At 39.1% G+C, this 19,299-nt stretch overlaps 1 protein-coding gene across 3 annotated transcripts in view; it reads left to right on the top strand.

The window, feature by feature from the left end:
- Window positions 1–6,142: 6,142 nt before the first annotated feature.
- Window positions 6,143–19,299, top strand: part of PLAAT1 (phospholipase A and acyltransferase 1) — a 68,581-nt gene continuing 55,424 nt past the window's right edge. For 2 of the 3 annotated variants that reach the window (XR_005787586.1, XR_005787585.1), the window contains exons 1-2: window positions 6,143–6,315; window positions 11,767–12,035. Coding sequence is in view for 1 of the 3 variants with exons in the window: in XM_040466338.1 (XP_040322272.1) it covers window positions 6,177–6,315; window positions 11,767–12,035 (408 nt within the window). In the remaining 2 variants the exon portion in view is untranslated. The remainder of the gene's footprint in view (window positions 6,316–11,766; window positions 12,036–19,299) is intronic. The other variant, XM_040466338.1, reaches the window with a different exon arrangement.

The following is a 19,299-nucleotide window of genomic DNA, read 5'->3' as shown; positions in this document are numbered from 1 at the left end:
TGTAAGAAGGATCATACATTTAATAAAAATCAAAGAGGGGAGGATAATAACCTTCACTATGGGGTGGAAATGAGTAATAAATTAATGAATAGATGAGAGTCACAGCCCCTGGCAAACCACAATTAAATGTTAGAGTTGCTATAATTACCTCCAGCTCCTTGTAGCTCCACCTACGTCCAGCTATCCTGAGTAGCTCCCAGGTTACAAGCTCCAGGAGGGCGCAGATCATGCCTATCAGGTTCACCCTTGCATTGCCAGCCCAACAGAGTGCCTGGCACACAGGAGCCCTTTATGAATATTTGTTGAGTGGGTAATGATCAAACAAATAAAAAGAAATTCTGGTAAGCACTCCCAGGCAGCCTGGCTCAGTCTCTGTGAGGGAGGTTTGAGAAGCGACCAAGCACTAGGACACTCCAAGGTGAAGGGTCTTGACCCTGCCTGGTTTGGCCGGGGGCACTGACACAGGCCTGAACGTTCACTTTCTATGGATCTCGTTAGGCAGGTCCAAGTCTTTGCTTTTTGTTACTGTCTTTAGTACCTCAGTTCAAGTCTTTTTTATATGTGTGTGGGAAGGTAGCATATATCCAGTATTTGTATACTCACAGAAACATTTTTAAACTCATGGTGATGGGTCAATACAGTTACTTTTTCCCACCTCCCATGTCATTCCACAAGGAGGGAAATTACAGCTGATATTTCACTTCATCCGCTTTCCTATAATGGATAATATATGTACACCGACAACTCATTATCCCGACACACAGTTTTCCACCCTGAGAGTCAGCCTCTCAAATTCTGTTTTAAAGCCCTTCCCATGGAAGGACTGACACATTTTAATAGATCTCTTGTGGGGTCGCACTTGGTATGCAAGGAAAAGAAGGAAGAGGTGGGTGGATAAAAGGAGGCTTGTCGGTGGTGATGCACAGAGCAGGTTCATGAGCTGGATACTGTGTTCGGGGAGAATGATGTACAGGATCAGAGGAGTCACAACAATGAAGGAGATGGGAAACAAGGGGGCTAGTCGCCAGTCTGCTTTCACAACATGCTGTTTCTACTTCTTATTATAGCATACACCACATTTTATGCGATTTTCTTTTTTTAGAATTTTTTCACCACTATATTGTAAACTTGATGAGGTAGACCCTGTGTTACTCCAAGAGTCTAGCAGTTTTTGGCGCATAGTAATTCTTAAAAATTTTGAATGGGTGATTGGCTAAGTGGGTGGATGGTTGGATGGGTCTTAAGAGATTAAGAGAAGTTATGAGAGAGGGAGAAGAATGAAGTTATCAAGCAGAAGTCCTCATATTATCGAGTACATCTAGCACTTCCTAAGGCTGAGTCTCCCTGTGATAGGACGGAGAGAACCTCTCCCCCGAGACGCAGAGGTTGGAGGGAGACATAACCTTCCATCGAAGGCTGAAATCAGTAGGAAAGAGAGAAGAGGCCAAATATATCACTGCTTGGGAACCAGAATGAGCATCTAAACCTGGAATTGGAGGCTGTGGCCTAAAAAGAAAGATGGAAGACATTCAGGGTCCTTACTGGAAATGGTCCTCATGAGCAAATGGGTGAAAACTTAAGTGTGCATCTTTGCCAGCATTTTCTGTTGTCACTATTTTTTATTTTAGCGCTTGTGATGTTTGGAGTACTATCACATTGTGGTTTTATTCTGCACTTTCCAAGTGGTTAAAGGTGTTTAACATGTCTTACTTGACATCTGTGTCATTTCTTTGGTGAAACGTCTTTGTGTCTTTTGAACATGCTCTAATTGTATTCTTTGCTCTTTTACTCTTGAGTTTTGAGAGTTCTTTACGTGTTCTCAATACTAGTCCTTCTCAGATATGTGTTTTGCAAATTTTTTCTCCCATTTCATAGCTTGTCTTTTTGAGGTTTTAACAGCATAATTTGCTGTGTAAAATTTTTAAACTTTGAGGATATTTTGTCAGGTTTTTTTTTATGGGTAGTGTGTTTTGTATCAAGACTAAGAACCCTTTGCCTCCTCTAGAGCCTGGGGAGTTTTTCCTATGGGCTCCCCCACCTCTGTGTTTTATAGAGTTACATTTAATTCCATGATCTCTTTTGAAATATTTTTTGTATAAGTTGTGAGACTTATGTGGAGGCTTTCGTTTTTTTTTTTTGCAATGAATATTCATTTGCTCTGGCAGTTATTATTTTTTAATTCTTTTAAATGTTTTATTTATTTTTGAGAGAGAGGGAAAATGAGCAAGGGAGGGGCAGAGAGAGAGCAAGACACAGAATCCAAATCAAGCTCCAGGCTCTGAGCTGTCAAAACAGAGCCCTATGTGGGCTCACAAACCGTGAGATCATGACCTGAACCGAAGTCGGACACTCAACTGAGTCACCCAGGAACCCCTGCTCTGGCAACTATTGAAAATCTTTTGTAAAATAGTATATGACCTTTTACAAGTCAAATTACTGTTTCTATTTCTTCTGTCTTGAAAATGAGGGGCTTCTGCTAGAACAAGATGGGTGTTATTCAAGCTCCATTCCTAGAATTTCTCAGGCCCCCGACAATCTCAGAAGCAGCCGCAGTGAGGAGAAGTTGGATCTCTCATGCTTTTTACTGACTTCATCAAGGGCAGAGCAACTTTTGTTTTATATTTTTGTGAGGCCATCTGATATTTGGTTTAATTCAGGGCTCTGTGCTAAAAACAAATTTGGAGAGCAGTGGATTAGGTAATGTCTAAAGTACTTTTCTGCAGTAAATTGCTGCGATTCTAAGCACTTGGTGTGGGCACTCACTTTCCCAGTACATCTTAGCCTCCAGTCTCTTCCCTTAGTTTCTTGAGTGGTAACTCACAAGAAATATTTTCCTTGTTATCTTGTCATCCTTCATTATAAATAGGATAGGCTTCAGGAAATCAATTAGCTTACATTTCATAAATCGGTTTGCAAACCATATGCCAGAATGGGAAATGTGTTAAATCTATTAAAAGTGGGCAGTGGAATTACCCATTCCACATTATTGTGGCTGAAAGGCTAAGGAACCAAAAAAAGACAAAAGCCATGAACCACTGTGGCAACATGTACAAAGAACCACTGCTGTTTTACCGTCCACCTGTCTAGCTCTGGCCAGTTCACAAAGCACTTGTGACAGCTTTTAACCCGTCCTTTTGGGGTTACTTGCCACAACTTTTGAGATAAACTGATATTCTTATACGTGCCTGCAAGGTGGAGAAATTGATGCAAAAAGTCAGAGAAAGACAAATAGCGTATGATTTCACTCGTATGTGGAATTGAAGAAAGAAAACAAATGGTCATGGGGGGAGAAAGAGAGAGACAAACCAAGTAACAGTCAACTATAGAGAAGCTGACTGTTACCACAGGGGGATGAGTGAACTAGGTGATGGGGATTAAGGAGACACTTGTCATGATGAGCAAATGGTAAGGTATGGAAGTGCTGAATCACTAAACTGTGCACCTGAAACTAATACTACATTGGATGTTCACTAACTGGAATTTAATTTTTTTAATGTTTATTTCCGAGACAGAGAGAAGCAGAGCATGAGTGGGGGAGGGGCAGAGAGAGAGAGGGAGACAGAATCCGAAGCAGGCTCCAGGCTCTGAGCTGTCAGCAGCTCCAGGCTCTGAGCTGTCAGCCCAATGCGGGGCTCAAACTCACAGACCGTGAGATCGTGACCTAAGCTGAAGTCGGATGCCCAACTGACTGAGCACGCAGGTGCCCCTAACTGGAATTTAAAAAAAAAAAAAAACAGGAAACTGTGACACAGACATTTTGCCCAACTATTGCTATTTTTTTATAGCAGAAGACCTGAGACAAGAGCTCACATCTTTAACACCCGTTTCCATTATTCCCCCTCTGTATTTATAATATAAATGGTCCCTGACTCAACGATGGTTTGGTTTATGATTTTTTTTTTTACTTAAAATGGTGCAAAACTAATATGCATTCAGTAGAAACCATACTTTGAATTTTGACTTTGGATCTTTTCCCGGGCTAGTGATACATCCAATCCTGTCTCCGGCTGCTAGGGCAGTGGTGCTGAGCTGTAGCAACTACAACTGATATGCTTAGAACCATTTTGTACCCTTATAGCCATACAACCACATTTTTCATTTTCAGTACAGTTCACCATACATTACATGAGATGTTCAATACTTTATTATAAAACAGGCTTTGTGATGATTTTGCCAACTGTAGGCTAACATAAGTGCTCTGAGCATGTATAAGGTAGGTTAAGCTAAGCTAAGATGTTTGGTAGGTTAGGTGAATTAAATGCATTTTGACCTATGATATTTTCAACTAACGATGGGTTTATTGTGATGTAACCCCAACATAAGTGATCTGTATGAAGCTTTCAATGGGTTTTTTCCAAAAGTTGGCATTAGCTACGATATATTTTTTCTATACAATGGAACGATAACCTAAGTAGTGGTAGGTTTTAAAGAAGTTAAATAGGGTTAATTGCAATAGTGCATTTGAAAAAAAAAAAAGTTATACTACAAAGTGCTCTCTGTTCAAAGGGTGATTATTATTGTAAGCTTGGCTAGCTCGCTGAATTCTAGTAAGCAGCTATGTGTGCTTGCTGAATCCCATTCATGGGAAATGTGTTTGTTTATTTCATAGTATATTATCTATTTTTCCTTTTGGTGCCCATGTGGCCAAATTCTGAACCCCATATTAATAAGACTCAAACATATTTGAGAGAGTGGTTAGACTTAATGGTTCCTATAAAGTTGTTTTAATAGTTATTTTTCAACAGATGGACAGCGTACATTTGGCCAGATTCCTGTGACAGTGTGGTGATTGAAGTTTTCAACAGATGGCATACAAATACTTGGGAAAACACCCTTCCAATATTAAGTGTTGTAAAAAAAGACTTTTAGGATGCCAGCAAAATGATAGTCTGTATTCCCAAGTCCTTAGCCTGTGCTATTATGAATATAATTTAGATGGTTTGGAAATTTCCCTTTCTGGCACTTGGATTTATTTTGTAATTGAGCGTACATATCTACATTAGAGTGAGAGATGATGAGAAACTCTGCTGTCACTTAGAGATTCAACATGGTTATAGCACTAAATCTCCTTTTGAGTATTGATGAATGTCTGTAACTTCTGCCTGCTGAGTCATTCTACTCCCATGCCATACATATGTAGAAAATGTAACCTTTCATAAAAATCGACCATCAGAGACTTATATGTTCTTTCTGAAAAATAGTGACTTAAAGGAAAAAAAAACTCACCAAGCTTAGAATTTTCAGACATATTCATCAACATGACGAACTCCCCAACCTTCCAAGTTGTCTCACTTCTACGGTGGCCACCTTAACACTGTTTCTGGAATCAGTAAGTCAGGAATCAGGCAGTAAATGGGGCAGTAGGGGAGGGGTGGAAATCTGTGTGGATATTTGTGGTTGTCACATGACAAAGAGCATTTACTGATATTTAGTGGGTAGAGACTGAAGTACCTAGATTGCACAGCAGTTTGGCACAAGGAATAAATGTCCCGTGTATTACAGTATGACTGAATATGTGACTGGCCACTCCTTTGAGTCTGGAACTTCTTTCTGCTTAAGTTAAATGAGAGAGTAAGTTTTGCAATACAAGGTATTTTTTCCACGTAATATCAGTGTCAGTCCTCCCATACCCTGTTCTTTGATTTTACTTATTTGAGAGGCTGAAAGGCTTCTTATCTTCTGCTACTGACTGTTGACTCTTTCATGCTAAGTAAGTGCACGTAGTCATGGACCGACTATTTACATAAGTAAAATACGTACTGTTGTAAATTTACTTCCCCTTTCTGTTCCAATAAGGCACCATATTACTATTTTTGAAATTTTGTGTATGGGTAAATCATATTATCTATGAATATCTGGATTTAAAGAGAGAACTATAAGATGCTGATTATCGTAAAGGAGCTCTGGGGTTGATCAGGATGAGAAGCATTGCTATAGAAAATTAAACAATTAGCAGAAAAATTCTTTCCCACTTGTTTTTTCACTTTTGCACACATAATTCAGTGTTGGAATCATACAAAGAATGATCATACAAAGGACAGTGGTGTGAGTTTAAGTCTTTAATAAGGAATGCAATCCCAATAAATTCTGTATCCTTATACTTCTGTGGAGGTCTTAAACTGATTTTCTTTTGGCAAGTCATGTCAGCTAGATTGTCTTTGTGTCTGTCATTGCAGATGGCGTTTAATGATTGCTTTAGTTTGAGCTATCCTGGTAACCCCCAGCCGGGGGACTTGATTGAAGTGTTTCGTTCTGGCTATCAGCACTGGGCACTGTACCTGGGTGATGGTTATGTTATCAACATAGCACCTCTAGGTAAGTTTTGTTTCCCGCAACTCCTGGAGGTTTTGAACTCTCTTGCTATAAGAAGGAATCATGAATGAAATCATAAAAAAAAAAAAAAAAGAAATAAAATGTAGAAAGTAGATAAATCTATCTGAAATAGGTTTAATGAAGGACATAGTAAGACCAAAGTGGCTTTGGCTAAATCACAAAGACCAATTAACATTAAAATGTTAACCAATTAACATTAGAATCCAGTAAAATCTCTGGATTAAAAAAACATAATTAAAAAGGAAATAATCCACTGGGGAGAATACGGCTCACAAACATAAGCATCAGTGTCTTTACCTATCACACAAATCATTTCAATTTGTTCAACATCTATTTATAGCTTACCCAGTATGTGCCAAAGGCTATTCTAGATGCTGGGGATACATAAACAGCAAAATCCCAACAAACATATGGGTAAAGAACTATGAACAGTATGTAGAAGAAGAAAAGCAGAAGTCAATACCCATCTTTAAAGGGACTGGTCTAGGAATTGTACAACAGAATAACACATTTTATGCCTATCACATTAGCAAACATTTAAAAGTGATAACAGTCAGTGTTGATAAGGGTATAATGAAACCAAAGCAAGGATATTGTTGAAAGAAATGAAAGTTGATAACATCATTCATGAAAACAATTTAATATGGCACAAAAACAGACACATAGACCAATGGAACAGAATAGAAACCCCAGAACTAGACCCGCAAACGTATGGCCAACTAATCTTTGACAAAGCAGGAAAGAATATCCAATGGAAGAAAGACAGTCTCTTTAACAAATGGTGCTGGGAGAAGTGGACAGCAACATGCAGAAGATTGAAACTGGACCACTTTCTCACACCATTCACAAAAATAAATTCAAAATGGATAAAGGACCTGAATGTGAGACAGGAAACCATCAAAACCCTAGAGGAGAAAGCAGGAAAAGACCTCTCTGACCTCAGTCGTAGACCTCAGTAATTTCTTACTTGACACATCCCTAAAGGCAAGGGAATTAAAAGCAAAAGTGAATTACTGGGACCTTATGAAGAGAAAAAGCTTCTGCACAGCAAAGGAAACAACCAACAAAACTAAAAGGCAACCAACGGAATGGGAAAAGATATTTGCAAATGACATATCGGACAAAGGGCTAGTATCCAAAATCTATAAAGAGCTCACCAAACTCCACACCCGCAAAACAACCCAGTGAAGAAATGGGCACATCCGGGTGGCCAACAGGCACATGAAAAGATGCTCAACGTCGCTCCTCATCAGGGAAATACAAATCAAAACCACACTCAGATATCACCTCACGCCAGTCAGAGTGGCCAAAATGAACAAATCAGAAGACTATAGATGCTGGAGAGGATGTGGAGAAATGGGAACCCTCTTGCACTGTTGGTGGGAATGCAAACTGGTGCAGCCGCTCTGGAAAGCAGTGTGGAGGTTCCTCAAAAAATTAAAAATAGACGTACCCTATGACCCAGCAGTAGCACTGCTAGGAATTTACCCAAGGGATACAGGAGTACTGATGCATAGGGGCACTTGTACCCCAATGTTTCTAGCAGCACTCTCAACAATAGCCAAATTATGGAAAGAGCCTAAATGTCCATCAACTGATGAATGGATAAAGAAATTGTGGTTTATATACACAATGGAGTACTATGTGGCAATGAGAAAGAATGAAATATGGCCCTTTGTAGCAACATGGATGGAACTGGAGAGCGTGATGCTAAGTGAAATAAGCCATACAGAGAAAGGTACCATATGGTTTCACTCTTCTGTGGATCCTGAGAAACTTAACAGAAACCCATGGGGGAGGGGAAGGAAAAAAAAAAAAGAGGTTAGAGTGGAAGCGAGCCAAAGCGTAAGAGACTGTTAAAAACTGAGAACAAACTGAGGGTTGATGGGTGGTGGGGGGGGGGAGGGTGGGTGATGGGTATCGAGGAGGGCACCTTCGATGAGCACTGGGTGTTGTATGGAAGTGCTTCGATGAGCACTTGGGATGAGCACTGGGCGTTGTATGGAAACAATTTGGCAATAGACTCCATATATTGGAAAAAAAAGAAAACAATTTAATAGTGTGTATGAAGAGTCTTAAAAGAGTTCCTATGCTCTGACCCTGTAATTTTACTTCTCTGAGTCTATTCTTCAGAAATATTTATAAAGATGTAGAATGACATTCAGCATAAAGGTATTCACTTCTCTCTCATAACAGTTTAAAAAACAGGCAATGGCAGAAAAACAAATGATGGTGAGGATGTGGAGAAAAAGAATCTTCCTGCACTGTCAGTGGGAATATAAATTGGTGTAGCCATTGTGGAAAACAGTATAGTATTTCCACAGAAAATTAAAATTTCCTCAAAAAAATACCAATGATCCAATAATTCCACTATTGGATATTTACCCAAAGAAAGTGAAAACACTAATTCGAAAAGATGTATGTACCCCTATGTTTATTGCAGCATTATTTACAAGGGCTAAGATAAGGAAGCAACCTAGGTGTCCACTGAGAGATGAATGGGTAAAGAAGACGTAATATATATACTCGCGCACACACACAGACATGCACACACACACAAATATATATATATACATAATAAGTTATGTATAAGTATATACACATACATATATACATAATATGTAATATATATATCATGGAATGTTAGCCATAAAAAAGAATGAGATCTTTGCATTTGCCTTAACATAGATGGATCTAGATGGTATTATGCTGTGTGAAATAAGATAAAGACAAATACCATGTGATTTCACTTCTATGTGGAATCTAAAAAAAAAAAAAAACAAAACACCAAAACCCACAAAATCACAAATGAACAAACAAACCAGAAACAGACTCACAAATACAGAGAGCAAATGGGTGGTTGCCAGAGGGGAGGGTTAGGGGGATAGGTGAAATATGTGAAGGGGATGAAGAGGTTAAAAAAAAAAAAGAAGCCAACAATGGCTTAGATTCAATAGTGGACTAGTTACGTGAATTATGACTTTGTCACAGAATATCGACAGAATTCTTTAGTTGCAAGTAACAGAAACAAACAAAAGTTAGCATAAGCAAAAAGGCAAATTCATTGCTTCACTGAGGAAAACTACAAAAAGGATAAAGATGGTTGGTGCTGGCTTCAAGGATGCCTGGATGTAGGGGTATAAGTATGAGTATCAAGACTCACATCTGCATTTCCTTTCCAAGTATTGTCTTAATTCTCCCAGACTATGCCTCTCTAGGAGACTGAACTGATAGTCATCAACATCCTTAGGCTCTCATTCTTATAGTCTTGTGATCTAATAAGAGAGGGTCAATCCCTGCCTGTTGCAGTTAGAAATAGCATGGAGAACAATCTGATTTGGGCGAGTATGGATCCCATGCCCATCACTGCACCATCGTTGTGCCCTGGAGAAGGAGATACTGTGATTAGCCCACACAAAATCATTTCCAGAAAGAAAGAGGCAGAGGTGGGATGGGGTGCTAGATAAGCCAAAACAATAGCTATTTAACGGCCATTAAAAATCATGTTTCTGGACATGCTTAATTGCTGGAGAAATAATCTTGCATGATATTTACTTGAAAAAAATCTAGATTAAAAATGCAGTGTGTCATATTATACCTACTTTGCAAAAAAATAATATATACCCATGTGAATGCACACATAGGCATGCTTCAATATACATGTGTTAATAAAAGACATAATAAAAGGAAAGGATATGATAATATTATAAAAATAATAACATGATTATGGTTGGGCAGATAATGGGTGATTTTAATTTACACATTTATGTTGTTTTTTTATATATTTCCTAAATATTTAGAAATAAGCACAAATTAATTCATTTTTTAAGAAAAAAAATGTATGCAAATAAGTAGCCTGGAGATTTTTTTTTTCTTCAAGTTACGTTTAGAAAGAAGTTTTAATAACCTTGGTCTTACTATCTTGGAGATGTCTGAGAATTTTTAATGTAGTGACTTTTGCAACATCTTGAGATATTTGCCTCTTGTTCTAGAATATTGGAAATGGAAATGGCAAATAAAGTGACATTTACGATACACACCCATTAGTTTCTGCAGAGTCTAGTGATTAACAGTAAGCAATGCTGCAATATCTCTGCAGTTTTCACATCTGGAAAACAATAAGAGATTTTTCTGCTCTTCCCTTATTTTCATGTGTTAAGCTCCATTTTAACATGGTTCTAGTACTGAGCTCTGATCCTGTAGACTGAAACGCAGTTTTCTGGTTCTATTGTTAACTACTCAGGCGGTATTTTGCAAGCCAGTTTACCTCTCTAAGCTTCAGTGTCCTCCTCTCTAAATTGATAGCATCAGAGTAGTGTAAATAAAACTTTAGTAATTCTAACTAGGAGACCTCTGCTCTAAGGACTTGTACAAGAACTTCCAATGTGTAAGATATTAACTGGAAATGCTGCTTGAAGGAAAAGGAACTTGGAAGGTAGGAAAAAAAGGGAGTGGAAAAGAAAGTTAGCTTTTAGTTATTACAAAAAGGAAGACTCTCTACACACCGGTTACATGGAGACTCTCTCTCTCATGATTGACTTGAACACATAGCCAAGCATAGCAGTCTTGGGCAGATGGAGAGGGACCAGGGCCAGGTGTTAGAGCTGAACACTGAGCAATCATCTGTGCAACCTCAGATACTGGCAGTAGCAGACCAGGAGACAAAGGTATCTAGCAGTCTAGGCAACTGTTTGCCAACTGAGGCAGTTAAAAGGGAGTTGCAGGGGTGGGACATGTAACAGGTGGGTGTGGCATTGCATGGGGCTGCATCTGGTGGACAGGGCCTACTAGGTTAGATTCAGTTTCAGGACTTAGTTTCTTGGTCTAAAAGAACTGACAAGGTAAAAGCAGGGCCCCAGCTTGACCCCAGCTGACCCCTTGGAGGGGTTTCAAATTGGAACCAAATTGAAGCCAAGTTGAAAGAACAAGTGTAAAAAGCAGAGAAAGGGGTAAGGAGCACACTTAGACAACTAGGACGAGCTTATCAATCACAATGCACACAGCTGAAGCCCAAAGAGAGTAGTTGGGAAGGGTTCAGATGCTGAAAAAAAGCATATTTTATAGGGAAAAAAAAAGGAGACAATGGTTTTATCTGTACTATGTTAGGAACACATACCAAGATCTCTAATAATAATGCCAATGGATAGAGAACTTGTTCCCCAAGAATGGGTAGTTTTCTCACTCAATTCTCTCTACGGGCAGATACAGGTTTCTCTTCTATTTTCCCTCATATAGTATGAAGTGTTATTGATAAACTACCAAGTGAGTTATTAAGCCTGGTATGATTAAGTAGCTTCTGGTTTGGTGCTAAGTTGGGAACCGAGCTGGGTTCAGTGACTCCATCACTTCCAAACATGTGGCATTGCCATACTCTGGCATTGGGGTTCTCTGAGCTGGGTCACCACATCTTGCTAACCAGAATTCTCCTTATAGAGGATGGCATTCCTGCAGCATTTACAAGCGCCAAGTCTATATTTAGCAGGAAGGCTTTGGTGAAGATGCAGCCCCTGAAGGATGTCGTGGGAAACGACACATACAGAATAAACAATAAATATGATGAAACTTATCCTCCTCTCCCCATGGAGGAAGTCATGCAGCGGTCAGAGATTGTTATTGGACAGGAGGTGGATTATGACATACTTGTCAACAACTGTGAGCATTTTGTGACTTTGCTTCGCTATGGAGAAGGAGTTTCAGAGCAGGTGAGTTTTCTTTAGAAGACATAGAAGTTTCTTACCTTGGGAAAATAAGCACTACTGACTATAAGATTCTCAGGCCTAAAACAAAATGAAAAGAATGGAGAAAAGGTGAGAATCCTGAAGGATAAGGACAGGAACTGAGGTGTCCAAGATCATGTAGCAGTTATGACCACATTAATGCGTGGACGTGGACATTTTGAATTTGGGGCTGGAAGGAGCTTGAAGCCGAATCAAGACCATAGCTTTTCTGTCAGTCCTGTTGCGTTCTGTCCTTCAGGGTTCCTTCCTTCCGTTTTTCTGCCATACAGCAGCCTCACATGCTGAAAGGGACATTCTGAAAAGAATGTTGAAATATTTAAATGGAAGTTCATTTGCCAGAAATAGAGATGGTAACTCTGAGATTCTTCTCCATTACCTGACTGAGAGAGGCCAGCTAATGACAGACATGTTTCGGTGGCTTTGAAAATTGTTTCTGTCTCCTTGCAATGCTAGTTTCAGAGGAATCTTGTGCTTTTAAGCAGATCCTTTGATTGGTTGAGATTTTGGATGATTTCTTAAAATGGATCAATTACTTTATTGTTAAAGTAGCATGCAATGTTGCCATCTCTCACACTATTTTGTAGCGTGGCAGATTCCTAACTAAAAGCATGCTTGGTTCATTTGCCTTCTTTCTACCTATTGTGGCACCAATCCAGTTCCAACATTGATGTTCTAATCTAAAGATTTATTAAAGGGATATTGAAGAATGAATAAAGGCTCCCAGTATCCTGAAATGGTTGAATCAGTTACAGAAACATCTGTTCTAAGGAATTAGTTTCCAATTCCCCTCACGGAAGCTTGGGAAGATGGGACAGGGAACATAATGAAAGGATACATTTGTTTTCATTAGGAAATAATTTAATTGGAAATGCATTTTTATTAGGAAATATATTAACATAATGAATGTGCTATTCACATGTAACAATAAACCGCTTCTGAGCCAGAGCACAGAAGATATCCACACAAATTCCTGTTCACCTTCGCATTAAAAACTAAGGCTGTAGGGGCGCCTGGGTGGCGCAGTCGGTTGGGCATGCGACTTCAGCCAGGTCACGATCTCGCGGTCCGTGATTTCGAGCCCCGCGTCGGGCTCTGGGCTGATGGCTCAGAGCCTGGAGCCTGTTTCCGATTCTGTGTCTCCCTCTCTCTCTGCCCGTCCCCCGTTCATGCTCTGTCTCTCTCTGTCCCAAAAATAAACGTTGAAAAAAAAATTTTTTTTTAAAACTAAGGCTGTAACTAGGAAGTGGAGTCCATTCCTCTCCTTTGTAAATGATAAAGTTGTCCACTGTGTTCAAGAAACATTTTTTTTTAATGTGGCTAAAAAAAAAATGGGATCAGAACCATCTTCTTGCTTTGGCTCTAATTTACCATCCCTCATCTTTTCCCCTTTCATACCCAGAATCAAGACCCATGAAAAATTAATCATTCCTCAACAACTAGAACTGTTCTCTAGCTGGTTCTGTTGCAGGAAGTACAGTGACAGCCCTAAGAACTCACCTAAGCTTTGAAATTGTGCTTACCTGAGCTACAACCGCATCTTCCCCAGTTATTAGGTTGGTGGCTTGGAGAACATTGTTTATCAGTTTCCCAACCTATAAACTGAGGCTCTGTGGGGGATTATACTAGATATTTGAAGTCTCTTAGTGCACTGTATTACATATCATCCATCTCAATAAACAATGTGTCTTAGATGAATGTTATTTTTAATTATAGTAATTAAGAATTTTATAGCTCTGTATTGGTACTCCTCGATAAAATTTATGTTGATCTGATAGAAACTGTAGCACATTATTATTATTTTCATTATTATCAACAATTCATAATATTACTACCAACAATAGCTAGTGTTGGATTAGTTTTGGGGTCTCCTCAGGGATTAAGGGCCTTTTTTTGAAAGTGTCAACAAATTTATTTATTTATGTATTTATTTACTTATTTATTTATTTAAATCTAATTTATTGTCAAGTTAGCTAACATCAGCATATATAGAGTCCTCTTGACTTTGGGAGTAGATTCCCTTGATTCATTGCTTACATACAATGCCCAGTGCTCATCCCAACAAGTGCCCTTCTCAATGCCCATCGCCCATGTTCCCCTCTCCCCCACACCCGCCGCAAATCAACCCTCAGTTTGTTCTCTGTATTTAAGAGTCTTTTATGGTTTGCCTCCCTCTTTGTTAAAAGCTATTTTTCCCCCTTTGCTTCCCCCATGGTCTTCTCTTAAGTTACTCAAATTCCACATATGAGTGAAAGCATATGGTATCAGTCTTTCTCTGAATGACTTATTTCACTTAGCATAATACCCTCCAGTTCCATCCACATTGTTGCAAATGGCAAGAGGTTGTTGCCTGTTTTCTCCTCTAGGGTTTTGATGGTTTCCTGTCTCACATTTAGGTCTTTAATCCACTTCGACTTTATTTTTGTGTATGGTGTAAGAAAGTGGTCCAGTTACTGTCCAGTTCTCCCAGCACCATTTGCTGAAGGGACTGTTTTCCATTGGATACCCTTTTCTTGCTTTCTCAAAGATTAGTTGGCTGTACATTTGTGGGTCCCATTCTGGGTTCTCTATTCTATTCCATTGATCTATGTGTCTGTTTTTGTGCCAATACCATACTGTCTTGATGATTACAGCTTTGTAGTAGAAGCTAAAGTCTGGGATTGTGATGCCTCTGGCTTTGGTTTTCTTTTTCAACATTAGCTTGGCTATTCAGGGTCTTTTGTGGTTCCATACAAATTTTAGGATTGTTTCTTCTAGCTCTGAGAAGAATGCTGGTGCAATTTTGGTATTTCACTGAATGTGTAGATTGCTTTGGGTATTATTGACATCTTAACAATATTTGCTCTTCCAATCCATGAGCATGGGAATGTTTTTCCATTTCTTTGTGTCTTCTTCAATTTCTTTCTTAAGTGTTCTATATAGTTTTAAGCATACAGATCTTTTACATCCTTGCTTAGGTTTATTCCTAGGTATTTTATGGTTCTTGGTGCTATTGTAAATGGGATCAATTTATTGATTTCTCTTTCTAGTGTTTCATTATTGGCGCATAGAAATGCAACTGATCTCTGTACATTGATTTTATATCCTGTGACTTTGCTGAGTTCATATTATCAGTTCTAGAAGCTTTTTGGTGGAGTCTTTTGGGTTTTCCATGTACAGTATCATGTCATCTGCAAAAAGCGAAAGTTTGACTTGTTCGTTGCCAATTCGGATGCCTTTTATTTCATTTTGTTGTCTGATTCCTGAGGCCAGGACTTTCAACACTATGTTAAACAACAGCGGTGAGAGTGGACATCCCTGTAGTGTTCCTGATCTCCGAGGGAAAGCTCTCAATTTTCCCCCATTGAGGATGATATTAGCTGTGGGCTTTTCATATATGGCTTTATGATGTTAAGCTATGTTCCTTCTATCCCAACTTTCTTGAGGGTTTTTATTAAGAAAGGATGCTGTATTTTGTCAAATGCTTTTTCTGCAACTATTGACAGGATCATATGGCCCTTATCCTTTCTTCTTTTAATGTGATGGATCACACTGATTGATTTGTGAATATTGAACCAGCCCTGCAGCCCAGGAATGAATCCCACTTGGTCATGGGGAATAATTCTTTTAATATACTGTTGAATTCGACTTGCCAGTAAATTGTTGAGAATTTTTGCATCCATGTTCATCAGGGATATTGGTTTGTAATTCTCCCTTTTAGTGAAGTCTCTGTCTGCTTTGGGAATCAAGGTAATGCTGGCTTCATAGAATGAGTCCGGAAGTTTTCTTTCCATTTCTATTTTTTGGAACAGCTTGAGAAGAATAGGTATTAACTCTGCTTTAAATGTCTGGTCGGATTTCTCTGGGAAGCCATCTGGCCTAGGACTCTTATTTGTTGGGAGATTTTTGATAAGTGATTCAGTTTCCTCGCTGGTTATGGGTCTGTTAAAATATTTCATTTCTTCCCACTTGAGTTTTGGTAGTGTGTGGGTGTCCAGGAATTTGTCCATTTCTTCCAGGTTGTCCAGTTTGTTGGCATATATTTTTTCGTAGTGTTCTCTAATAATTGTTTATATTTCTGTGGTATTGGTTGTGATCTCTTCTCTTTCATTCATTATTTTATCTATTTAGTTCCTCTCTCTTTTCTTTTTGAAAAGTCTGGCTAGGGGTTTATCAATTGTGTTTATTCTTTCAGAAAACCAGTTCTTTGACGCATTGATCTGTTCCACTGTTTTTTTTAGATTCTATATTGTTTATTTCTGCTCCCATCTGTACTATTTCTCTTCTTCTGCTGGATTTGGGGTTTCTTTGCTGCTCTGCTTCTAGTTCCTTTAGGTGTGAGGTTAGGTTGGGGATATTTCTTGTTTCTTGAGATAGGCCTGGATCGCAATGTGTTTTCTTCTCAGGACTGCCTTTGCTGCAAGGGATTAGGGGTCTTGAACATAGAGCAGTTTTCTTGGGGAATGGCTGTGTATTTCTCTGAAATTAAAAAACCTCAACTGCATTTAAAAAGATTAGAAAGGTGGAAGGATCATGGTCCATCTTTTTCTCCTTCATGCTTTTTTGTGTTAAAAAAGTTAATAGGGGGCGCCTGGGTGGCGCAGTTGGTTAAGCGTCCGACTTCAGCCAGGTCACGATCTCGCGGTCTGTGAGTTCGAGCCCCGCGTCAGGCTCTGGGCTGATGGCTCGGAGCCTGGAGCCTGTTTCCGATTCTGTGTCTCCCTCTCTCTCTGCCCCTCCCCCATTCATACTCTGTCTCTCTCTGTTCCAAAAATAAATAAATGTTGGAAAAAAAAATTAAAAAAAAACAAAAAAAAAAGTTAATAGGCTTCATTTTTTTTAGAGTAATCTACAGTTCACCGCAAATGTGATCTGGAATTTTAGAGAGTTCCCACATACGCCCTCCCCATCACCCATATACACGGCCTCCCCCACCATCACCGTTCCATATCAGCGTAGTATATTTGTTACAAACAATGAACCGACACTGACACATTATCCACCAAAGTCCATAGTGAAGGAAACTAGAATATCACCTCAAAATATGTGGCATAAGGATTATTATTTATTATCAAGAGCTGAAGGCACTTGAGAAGAAGCAGGCCCTGATCTCCACATATTTGCCTAAAAGTGGGAGATACATTTTGAAAGGTGTCTCTCTTTCCTTTGCTAGCAAGAAGGACAAAAAATAATCATCACAGACAACCAGTAGAAGAATCTAAATAACAACACTTACTGGGGCACCTGGGTGGCTCAGTCGGTTGAGCGTCCGACTTTGGCTCAGGTCATGATCTCGGGGTTTGTGAGTTCGAGCCCCGTGTCGGGCTCTGTGCTGACAGATCAGAGCTGGGAGCCTGCTTCGGATTCTGTGTCTCTCCATCTCTCGGCCCCTCCCTTGCTCATGTTCTGTGTCTCTCTGTCTCTCCATAACAAATACATGTAAAAAAAATTTTTATATAACAACCCTTACTAACTATACTTTGCCTTTAATTTCCCATGTTTGCCTTACCGTTGTCTGCCATCCTTGGCAGCCTGAAACTGCTTTCTTTTGTCCTGCCATTACTCTACAAATGTATTGATCTTTGCTGAAGATGTGCTATGTAAGCCTGAATTCTAAGCCACCTCTTTGAATTACTCTTTCCTGAGTTTCTCCTGTGTATGTTTGAGATGTACATGTTAATAAACCTCTGTTTTTCTCTTGTCAGTTTGCCTTTTATTAGTGAGCCTCAGCTGAAAACCTAAGATGCACAAAGGAAAAATTTTGCCTCTCCTAAAATAGTTTACATTAGGGTTTATTCTTAGTGTTTTGCATTCTATAAATTGTAACTGTATAGTGACATATATCCATTAGTACAGTATCATACAGAATAGTTTCCCTACCCTAAAACTTCGTGCTCTTCTTGCCTATTCGTCTTTCCTCCTCTCAAGTCTCTGGCAACTGCTGAGAAGAATGCATACTAAGCAACATGCATTTAAAATTCCTCCATGTCTTTTCATGATTTGGTAACTCATTTTTCTCTATCACCAAGTAACGCTCCATTGTCTGGATGTACATTCAGCAACTAAAAAACATCTTGGTTGATTCCGAGTTTTGGTAATTATGAATACAACGGCTAGAAACATTTGTGTGCAGGGTTTTGTGTAAATACCAAAGGGCATGATTACGCGATTGTATGGTAAGAATATGTTTATTTTTGTTGGAAACCGTGGAAGGTCTTACAAAGTGGCTGTGCCCTTTTGCATTCCCACCAACAATGAATGAGAGTTCCTGTTTTTCCATGTCTTCTTCCACATTTAGTATTGTGAGCATTTTGGGTTTTAGCCATTCTAATAGGTACACAGTGGTGTCTCACTATCTTAATTTGCAATTCGCTAAACGTGTATGAAGTTAAGCGTCTTTTCCTATGCTCCTTTGTCATTTGCATATTTGACGATGTGTCTCTTGAGATCTTTTGCCCATTTTTAAACTGGGTGGCTTGCTTGTTTTCTTTTTGTTGAGTTTTAAGAGCTTTTTACATATTTTGGATAACAGTTCCTTATAAGATTTGCCTGTTGGAAATGTTTTGTTTTTTTCTAGTATGTGGCTTGTCTTTTCTTTTAAAAAAAGATTTTAAGTAGACATGTTCCACTGGCATAGTCTTAACAAGGTACTGAAATGTGCCTAGCTTTGTGGAAGATGGCAGCATTCTTGCATAGACCTGAACAAGCTGATCTACAATATACTCTGACTGTGCTCCAGTGCATAGCACTGTGAACTTAGAGTCTCAGAGGAAAAGGAATTTTGGTAGACCTTGTGGTCATCTGTGACCCAGCTATGCTATGTTAGGATACAGCACTCCAGATTCAACTAATGTTTCCCTGGTCATGTTTAGATCCTCAGAATGAGGCTTTTATTATGGCCCACAGTCAGAAAGCCCTGTAAAGGATAAAAGTATGAAGAGTCAGCTTAGGTGACTTTATAATCCTAAATAAGTTGTGAAATAAAAGCTCATGTTCATATAGGTTCTGAGAACATTCTGAGATGTTACAATCTTGCAAGTCAGATCCTGTTACTCAAAACGCCAAGGGATTGTCCCAATCACACAGGGTTTTGCCATCTAGAATGTAACTTGAAGTAAGTGTTTGGGATTTGGGAAACCGCGTGCACTATAGGAAATAGTTTCCTTGTAATTGTATCTGGCCTATGTGCTCTCAGGGGATTTTGGCTTAGGATCACATTGCTTTCCCCAGGCCTCTTAGATTTGTGGAATTT

This window comes from Herpailurus yagouaroundi, unplaced genomic scaffold, assembly GCF_014898765.1.
Source record: "Herpailurus yagouaroundi ecotype Mexico unplaced genomic scaffold, PumYag 571, whole genome shotgun sequence".
Lineage (NCBI taxonomy): Eukaryota > Metazoa > Chordata > Mammalia > Carnivora > Felidae > Herpailurus > Herpailurus yagouaroundi.
This window is presented reverse-complemented; position numbering and strand designations above follow the sequence as displayed.